At 42.3% G+C, this 10,053-nt stretch overlaps 1 protein-coding gene and 1 long non-coding RNA gene across 2 annotated transcripts in view; both read left to right on the top strand.

Annotated features, from left to right (window-relative positions):
• Positions 1-10,053, top strand: part of apba2b (amyloid beta (A4) precursor protein-binding, family A, member 2b) — a gene marked incomplete at both ends in the record, with an annotated part of 47,789 nt that overhangs the window by 26,543 nt on the left and 11,193 nt on the right. Inside the window, one exon of the mRNA XM_080730218.1 lies at positions 7,739-7,774. Within this exon, the coding sequence (XP_080586344.1) occupies positions 7,739-7,774 (36 nt within the window). The remainder of the gene's footprint in view (positions 1-7,738; positions 7,775-10,053) is intronic.
• On the top strand, positions 1,524-3,022 carry LOC308288983. The gene is made up of 3 exons (XR_013962199.1): positions 1,524-1,566; positions 1,768-1,833; positions 2,149-3,022. It is a non-coding gene; the product is annotated as an uncharacterized lncRNA (long non-coding RNA).

The following is a 10,053-nucleotide window of genomic DNA, read 5'->3' as shown; positions in this document are numbered from 1 at the left end:
AACTTGCTGGTATCATTCCGCCGCCGAAGCGCGACCCAACCCCCCCGGGCCGAGGGGCAGCAGCCAGCAGCAGATCCACGGATAGAAACAAACTTTTGTTAGAATTAGGATTACACAACCTACCCATGTTGTTGACCCAGGACCAGCGAATGGTGGTGGTGGTCGTGATGATGATGATGATGATGAAGAAGAAGAAGAGAAAAAGATCACTGTAGCCGTTGGTATTGAACATAAAAAGATTCCATTTCTTGGTGCTGTTGGTCGTGATGATGAAGATGGTGCCAGTCGCGAAGAACCGGGGTCCAAAAGTGGATAAGAGCCTCATATTGTGGAAACCGATCCCGACGGAGCTCGACCCCCGTGCAGGATGGATCCGCGCCCGGCACAGGGGCTCACATCGCCGCAGCAGCAGAGACGATGCACCGCCGCGCCGCCACCGCGAAGAGACAGACGAAGAATGGCTTCCGCGAGACCGATCCCGACGGAGCTCGACCCCCGTGCAGGATGGATCCGCGCCCGGCACAGGGGCTCACATCGCCGCAGCAGCAGAGACGATGCACCGCCGCGCCGCCACCGCGAAGAGACAGACGAAGAATGGCTTCCGCGAGACCCCTCGGAGAACAGATGCCATGATTCTACAGTCCAAAGTGGTAAGACGTAAATCCAGTGCATGTATACTGTATGTGATAAAATCGCAGGGCCGCGACCCTCTAGTGTGATAAAATCGCTTCAGGCGTTCTTTCCACCGCATCCGTGATGAAGCCCTGCAGGCTCAAGGCTCAAGCCGAGGCTTGTCAATCAGACCATGGTCTGATTGATCTCTATTGCGAATAAACCAGTGGGATCCGGTCTAGAGCCCGCCTACTGCATCCGGCTATTTACACGTACACATACATGCAAGAATTGTTTCCGTATCCGGACCGGATCAGCAATTTGATCCAAGCATAGAGTTAAGATCCAAGTGCATGAGTTTGTTTTTGTCGCTATACAGGACACACGTGGAGTTCCTATCACGCGCGTGCACTGCACAGCTACTATGATTTTTTATTTGATGGGAATTTAGGATTTATTGGCTTAGTTTGTGTGTGCGTGCGTACCGTGTGTGTGAGAGAGGGAGAGGTTTCTTTAGTCTACATCTCTGATGATGATGATGTAGCCTTTCAATTCAATTCAAAGGAGCTTTATTGGCATGAGAAAACATACGTTTACATTGCCAAAGCAAGTGTTACAAATAAAAACTGTTGAAAATGGGGAACATATATACAGTTGGAGGGAGTACAGCTTTGTGTAAACAGAGCTATGTTGCATTGTGACATTTTATATATTATACATACAGGGTATAAAGGGCATTTCACTGTGACAGTAAATGCATGGTAACTATTTACTATATCTGCATTTTATGTATTACATATGAACTTATTGTAAGTCACTCATATTTGCTAATGTCAAAATTGTAAATTGATTTGTTTACATATAAACTATTTGATATTTTCCTGGCTTTAGATGATGGGTCGGATGGAGAGGTGCCGGGGACTCCTTGTGTTCTTAGGTCTATACCGTTTGAAGGTAAGGAGAAAACAAAAACTGATGCATTTTGTATAATTCTATAGCATTTTAGAGTAGATACAGCTATCTGTTTGTTCAATGCTTTTATCATTTACATCATAATGTCATGGACCTGTCTGAGACATGCTGGGTGTGTAAATAATTGATTTCATTTTGTGCACATCATGTTTACTAGTTTATATTTTACTACTGTGATTTCAGAAGAGTCGAGTGCAGCACAGCCTACTTCTTCATTGCCACATCGTGGTCATCCAAGGACAAGGATAGGTAAAGAACACCTTTTTTCTGTAAATCAGACTTAGCACCAGACGCGTTGTGAGCTTGTAGATCGGCTATTTTCAGCACACAACCAAGTGTAAAATCAGTCATTACGATGCCATCAAGGCCTGCCAAAATAGATTTTAGTCGACTAAATCAACTGTAGATTTAGTTACCTAAAATCTTATGATGATCAGTCAACTAAAACTAGACTAAAACTAAAAGACATTTTATTCAAAAGACTACGACTGAAACAAAATCAAAATTTGCTGTCAAAAACAACACTGCTTACTCGTAGTAATTATGTATTTGTATAATTTACAGATCGACCATGGGCTCGTGTACGTGGTAGGTGTAGGGGTGCAGAGTTCAGCAGACCCGGAGGAGCCTGGCTGGAGTGAAACAGAATGGAGCCAAGAGTCCCAAGATCCAGTGGACTACCTGGAACTGATAACACAGGTCCAGATGCAAAGAGTGGTGACAGGATGTTCAAAATACGCCCAGTTCTAGATTATCTCCAAAATCCGTGAACTGTACAAACCAAACCAAGATATTTCCATTGATAGGTACACTTTTATTCAAAGGGCGCCTAAATTTCAAGGTCTACAATCCACAGAAACCAGTGAAATATGGGATAAAATCTTATATTCTCTGTGATTCAGGTACAGGTTACTGTTTCAATATGAAACCCTACTGTGGAGAATCTGTTTCCCTGCTTGAGACGGTTGAATCACACACACACACACAAACACGCACGCACGCACACCCGCACGCACGCACGCACACACGCACACATACACTCTGTAGACATGTAGTGGTTGAGGCCTGTGTAAGTGCAGGTAGGCCACAACCTTTTTCCATTTGCAGTATTACAATTGAGTTCTAGTGTCTAAAATGTTGTTTTATATTTTATTTTCATTTTCATCAATCATTTGTACTGTACTTCAACCTAAAAAGAACCCTGAAAGCAGAAGCAGGATTCAGGCTGAATCTCATGTCACTGTGTCAATGTTCTGCACTGCTCCTTACTACTGCTCTTACTTCTCTTACACACTAAAAGTGTGTAAAAAGCACTTGTTTTTATTTTTTTGAATTTGTTTGTAAACAACCACTGAGCACAGGTGTGATGTTACTGTGTGATTTTACTGCCAACAGTAAAGGATAAAGAGAGATTTCTGCCTGAAAATGTTTCCTTCACAAAAATGCATTTTTCTCAGCTTTATGTTCTCAAAGAGCTGTTTTTTAGTCCATATTCAGCAGCTTCTAGCTAATGAATAGAACATGATAAAGACACGAAATCTTTTTCTGTTGCAAAGTAGACATTCTATTCTTCGTTGCCATATAATTGTTGTCTTTATAGTCAAAGCCAATTTTCTCCAGTAGGCCTTCAAAGATGAGCGACAATTCTCAAATTTAGCTGGCAGTGGATGGAGCTTTTTGTTAAATTCTGTGGCAGTAAGAGAGTTAACAGTCATTATTTATTTTTTTAACTTTTTTCCCACACCATGCCTATTAGTTCATTATTTTAAAACATTTCCCCATGGACCACCTGTAATTATGCCATGGACCACTGTGCTGTTATTTTTGAACATTTCTGAAAACATATAGAAAAAAAAACCATATACATTTGGGGACATCTTGACACAGGAAAAGAACCGCTGGCTTAGTGCACCTCACTGCAAATATGTTTTTATTAGTTATGCTGTTAAAAAAACCCTTCCAAAATGTACCTCTATCAGAATAATACAGGTTCTATAACCGTCCCGCTGATACACCCAGCAGTGTACATCTGCCTGCTCATCTTATGTGATCACAAAAATTATTACCAGTTGTTAATATGCAAAAATGTTGAGTAAATATTTATTTCCATACGATTACATGATATGATGGGTATGTTTTGTATTATCACACGGTACATGTCCAAGATGTAGACCCTTTCCCCCTCCCAGTATGTAAACATTAGCTTGTGTTATTATATGACCTGATGCGGTATACTGCGATGCCCGACAACATTCTACTTTTTGAAAGACCACACGGTAATGAGGCTTGTCACTGGTGACTGAGATGGACGTACAGTGTGTGCGTGCGTGCGTGTATCTGTGTGTGTTTGTGTCAGTGCGGTAACTCTGTGGGCTCGGTCAGCAATTACTGAGCTAAAGAAGCGGAGAGAGAGGGAATGATAAAGTGATAGAGAGCCAGGGAGAGAGTGTGTGTGGTTCAGCTCAGCAGATGAATTAGAACAGGGTGCTCTGTGACACCGACCTCTGTCCAGCTATCTGCCTCAGCAACCTCAAGACAGAAGCTGACACTTAATGCTGGACCGCTGCCAGTCATTAACCTTTAGTCCACCTACTTGTCTGAAGGTACCCTGACCCAGGATGAGGATGTTGGCTGGCAGGCACCCACTGGTACATGGAGCAGAAACCTCTTATCTCCATATTCAAAGTTTATTTATTTTTTTAAATTAATGTCCTACTTGTTCATACACTAGTGTCACACAAAAGGTATCAAAAGTATCTGGTATCTGCAAGCTCAAAATGCGCTGCATTATCCAGAATATTAACATTAAACAGACAATTATATTGCATTGATCTTAACCGTGTGGCTTTGGGCCCGTCTGGCTTTGGGCCTCCTTACAAGTTTTCAAATTTTGCAATATTTGCCCCTTGAGATGCAGAGATGTGGAGTAAAAGTCAATTAAAGTGGTAGAACTTTTGAACAAAATTCTACTTAAGTACAGTACTTCTCAATTTCTCCCTGGCAACAGCTCAAATTCTTTTGGTTCCTATGAAGAGGAATATTTAGCTCATTCTGTCTCTGCTCTGTGCTTCTTTCTGCCAATGGAGATAAATGCAAATGTTGCTCTGAGATGGAGAGGTCGCAAGTTTTCCATCTGTATTGACACGCTGAAATTCATGCACTCATGGCATACCATGCCTTGACGTGCTTAGTCTCACACCATGTGTCACAGATGAAACTACATTAGAATGTCCTTGGCACTGGGGTGCCTGGTGGCACAGCCAGTTATAGTGCACAGACCATATGCTCCTAGTGAGGACTGGATTCCCGTCTTGTCTCAAATGTCTCTCCTCTCTCTGCTCTTGGTTTCTTGTCTATGTACACTCTCTTATCTGAAATGAAACACAAATGCCAAAAAAAAGAAAAAGAAAACATAATGATCTCGGCACTGCCTTCAGTATTGAATTGCTTGAAACAGGAACACAGTGCTCCAGGTATATCGTAACAGCCCTGTATAGTTTATTTATGCAGATCTGTTTTGGCACGATGCTCGCTGCATTTGATGTAATATTTATGCAGCTTCATCGCCCACTCGCCTTTTCCTCCTCTCTCCATGGCTTCTCTGCAGCAGCACTGTAGGAAGTTGCTGAAAGGCTCGCTTGTCTGCCTTACTTGAGAGCCAAGTAGATGAGCAGAGCACACAGGAGGAAATGCTACAAAATGAAAACCCCTGTTGGAGATTACCGTCCTAGGGGGACAGCCTCTGTTATCTCCCTGTATAGCTGCAGGTCAATACACCCAGTCAAGAACATGTTCAACCTGATAGATGAAGGCCTGGATCAGGGGCATCACAAGGGGGGGAAAAGTGGGACTGAGTTACTAGGGCCCAAGGTGGAGGAGCCTTAATTTTTTTATACTTTAGCTATTGAAAAATAGCAGATATACAAGTGCCGCGCTGCAAGCTTGTACAGTAGATCTGCTATTTTTAAAAAGTCGCTTAAAAAATACATATATTCAAAGATTTGCTCACATTTTCACGACTTTTCAAAAATGGCAGATCTACAAGCCTGCAGTGCGGCACTCAGATCTGCTATTTTTGAAAAGTTGTGAAAATGTGAGCAAATCTTTGAATATATGTATTTTTTAAGCGAACATTTGTAACTCATATTTTGCTTCTGGGGGGGTCCCTGGAACTAAATATTTTGAGATAGGGTTATGTGGCCAAATACATATCATTTTGAGGGGTCCTTCACATGAAAAAGCTTGACATAGAAACAGGTTTTTCAAAAAACCTTAGAAGGATTTGAAATATTCAGTCTTGCACAAATTGTCAAGACTTTTCAAAAATAGCAGATCTACAAGCTCGCCGCGTGGCACTCGGTGCCGCGCTGTGAGCTTGTATATCTGCTATTTTCCAATAGTTAAAGCACAAAATAAAGTGTAATAATGAATTCCCAGTCTAAATGGGTTAAACCCCCTCCCCCTATGAAGAACCTTCATGGGGGGCCCACAGTGAATCCTTGTACCCAGGGCCCACAATTTGGTGCGACACCCCTGGATGAAGGCCTGGATCATAGGGTCTGGGTGGGTAAACGGTAAACGCTGACTGTCGATGCTGGGTCTTCTCTCTGCCCTAAACCTAGATGGTAGTTATGTGATCCCCACATGGATGTCACTTCAGTAGATGTCCTAGTCACTGATCTCTCTTGTCCCTAGATTGTTGGGACAAACTCTTCAACAGAGTCATGAGTCTGATGAAGATGCACTTGTCATTGAAACGTTTGTCATTGCCATTTAGAACCGTATAAATAAAAAGGCATTTAATTGTCCGTGATGCTCCAGTGCTTTGCTTCTTTTGTCTGTTGATGTGTCCTGCTTCTGTGATGCATCGTTAACTTTTTGATGTGCCGTGGAACTCCCTCTCTTCTCATCGTTTCAGTCAATGTAAGAGTTGTAAGAGCAGCATGCAAGCAGTCTTCATTGGGATGGCGTCTACTCTGTGGCACTTTTGGAATAGGGAGACTTTTTACGTGTGCTCTTTTGCTTTTACTGTCGATGAAAACCAAGTCTGTCCTTGATCTGTAATATATAGAAATAAACACCCTCCACTCCTCGTATCCCCACCTTATTCACATGTTGGGGCAATGTCAGCTCATCTCTGCATGCTTTTCAATGTTGTGTTTGAAGGAAAAAGAGCAATTATTACCGTCTGAAATTGCTGTTTTGATTTGTCTCCCACTGCCAACACAGCTGTGCTACCGCAAACCCTTTCAAACATGCATGCATACATGCATACACACACACATGCAATTTTATAAATGCCATTTTTACAATTGTTCGCGTGCGTGCAGGCTCACAACTATGTGAGCTTGTAGATCGGCTATTTTGGGTGCACGACAGTAGTATCAAACAATCATTTTTCTTGAGAGGACCAGGAAGATGCCCCTCAATGTCTAGTTCTCACATTCTACTGCAGTGGCTCTCAACCTGCGGGTCAGGACCCCCAGGGGGGTCCCCAAATTATTTTGGGGGGTCCCCAGATGATTAACTTAATGTGCAACATTGTTTTCTCACTCAACAGTAAACAAACCGACATCAGGTTTAAGTGTATACAGGGTAAATGCACATTTCTAAAGTGACAATTTAACGTTACTTGCAATACCTCTAAAATGACAAATTAAACATTGGCCAAATTGTCAAATATTAGAGGCAGAAATTGTGAAACTAGATCGGCTAGATCAGCATAGATCGGCTATTTTCACAATAGAACTGTGTTATGCTAAATGTAATGCCTCAACTCTTAGTGCTCGTCAGGGTGGGGGGGTCCCCAGTTAAAATATGATTATTTTGGGGGTCGGGCCTGAAAAGGTTGAGAACCACTGTCCAACTGCACGGACATGTGGTCCTCACAAGTATACTACACTCACACGCACGTACACACCCCTACCCACATACCCATTTGTTGATTCATCACACTTTCTGAAGTAAAGCGATAGCACACCTGCTGTTCGGTTTAGTTTGGGGGGTATTTTCCTTTATTTCCCTTCACCTTCCTTATTTCTTCCTCCTATTCCTTCTGGGGTTGTTTTGGTGCTCCTGTGTGTGACGACCATGTCCTGTCCAAACATCTGCCTGCCTGCCTGCCTGCCTGCCTGACTGCCTGCCTGCCTGCCAGAGGGTACAGAAGGCTGCCAAAATCAAGAAAAAGGCGGTGTGTAAAAGAAAAAGACAAAAGAAAACTAATGGCCACCCTATGGGGTGATTTATACTTAGCTGCACGCTAGCTGGCACCGGAAATAGCCGATCTCTCTTTCGCGATGCAATGCGTTGGGAGCTTGTAGATCTGCTATTTTTGTTGCGCAACCAAGTATAATCAAGCATTAATCCTCCCTCATCTTTCTGTTTTCCTTTCATTTATCCATGTGTCCTATTGCGTGTGTGTGTGTGTGTGTGTGTGTCCTAATGCGTGTGCGCGCACGCGTGTGTGTGCTCGTGTCTTCTCTCACCCACATTTGTCACATTGACACAAATAGGGACAGTTTGACATAAATAACATATAAAAACATATTGTATTAGCCATGAGGCTCATTTGAAATCAGATGGGGTTTTATAGATTATCGTAGTCATTAGAAACCCTTTGGTGAACAGCCGCTTTAAATACTACATTCCTGTTAAGCCCTGATTTTATACTAAGTTGTACAAAGGGGTCGCTTGCTGATAAAAGCTGATCTACAAGCTCACAATCCATCACCTCCACCGTCATTTGATGGAATTAGGTATAATTTAGCTCTCATTTTCTTCTTCGTCTTATTAAAACGTACCACTTTCTTGGGGCCCATACAGAGTGTCTACAGAGAACACCAGTTTGTTCTTCAAGTCACTTTGACCTTGAAGGACAGCTTAACCACATAAACCCTGTATTAATTGACTGTATTCCCCCAGGCCTCTGCAGTAAATGGTAAATGGTGCATTTATAAAGTGCCTTTATCCAAGGCGCTTTACAGAGATATTAGATATGCCAATATTAGAGATGTACCCAGCATTTTTCCTTCCTGATGATACCGAACCCGATACCCATAACTTGTGTATTGGTTAATACCAAGAACCGACCAGCAGTGTGTAATAAATAAATGCTCTTGGACAGTAGTTCTCAAAGTGAGGTCCAGGGATCTCTGGGTTCCTCGACAGGGTTCCAATATAGGTCTGTAACTGTTTGGTTCCATTTGTACACTCTCAGAGTTATGGGGATTCTTGAAATTCAAAAGTTGATCTATAGGAATAAATACCATTTCCATTAATAATGTGAAGCAAGTTAGTAAAATAATAATGTAAATAGTACAGTATGAGTATAAAATAGTTGTGCAACATCAACTGAAGCGTTCAAAATAAAGAATAATTACTGTACCCAGTAATATTAAGATAAATGTTAACAGCCACATCTTCAAACAAATGACCAAATATGAATTAATGCTGCTTTACGGTATGTTTATATAAAATATTCATAGTCATGCAAGCTAATTTTAAATGCTTTGTGCATTTGTTAATTAAACAAAAATCAAACCTAATTTCATTAGGCTGCACTGCAGAGCACAGCAATTAGAACGGAATGCGCAGAGCGCTAGCTGTGCTGTGTTGTTGATGCTGAATGCGTTAACAAGGCAGCTGGTATGAGGGCTTAGTGCTAAGCTGTTTCCTGTAGCAGTGCCAGTACGCCACCCACATGCCACACCATGCCAACTGATGTGTACCAGCACTCCCGCCCGCACAACAACTGTCTGCTTTTCTTTCCTGCATATTGCCTCACCCCCGCTCTGAACCTACTGTACCAGTGGTGGGCAACGTACACTGTACCATTGTACCGTACTGAAGTTCAATGGAGAACTGGTGCCACGTTCTCTTCGGTTCCTCAAGCTATATAATAGTAAAAATAGCAGATCTACATGTATGTTCACAATGCGTCACATCACGACGCGTGGTGAAATTCTCAAAAGTAGCCTAATTATACATTACATGTATACATTATGTATTAAAGAAACATTTCAAGCTTTACATAATTGGTCCTGGACTCCTCACTAATGCTTATTATAAGAGAGCACCGTTTCCATCGACTGTGGTGGGCTGTTGAAAAAAAGGAGCCTTTTCATTTTGCTGCAAAGATACCAGATCTACCAACTCCCATTCTACATAGTGAGCTTGTAGATTGGCTATTGTCACCATGAGACACCAGTAAACCAGGCTTAAGGGGTTAACTGAGGGGAACGCCATGCATGCAGGCTTTGATATCTTCCACATTTGTATATTTAGTGTATTTTTAGTGGTTTTCAAACTTTTTCATGTCAAGGACCCCCAAATTAATATGTATTTGGCCGCAGACCTAGCCTAGTTCCAGACGCTGAATCGCTAGCCACACCCCCTTAATTTTTTTGTTTCGGCGATTCAGGTCTAGAATCGCTCTCATTGAGGAGGCCTGCCTCGGTTGAAAATCCAAAC

Source organism: Nannobrachium achirus (genome assembly GCF_963921795.1).
Source record: "Nannobrachium achirus genome assembly, chromosome: 7".
Classification (NCBI taxonomy): domain Eukaryota; kingdom Metazoa; phylum Chordata; class Actinopteri; order Myctophiformes; family Myctophidae; genus Nannobrachium; species Nannobrachium achirus.
The sequence above is the reverse complement of the archived record's forward strand: the minus strand, read 5'-3'. Positions and strand labels throughout refer to the sequence as shown.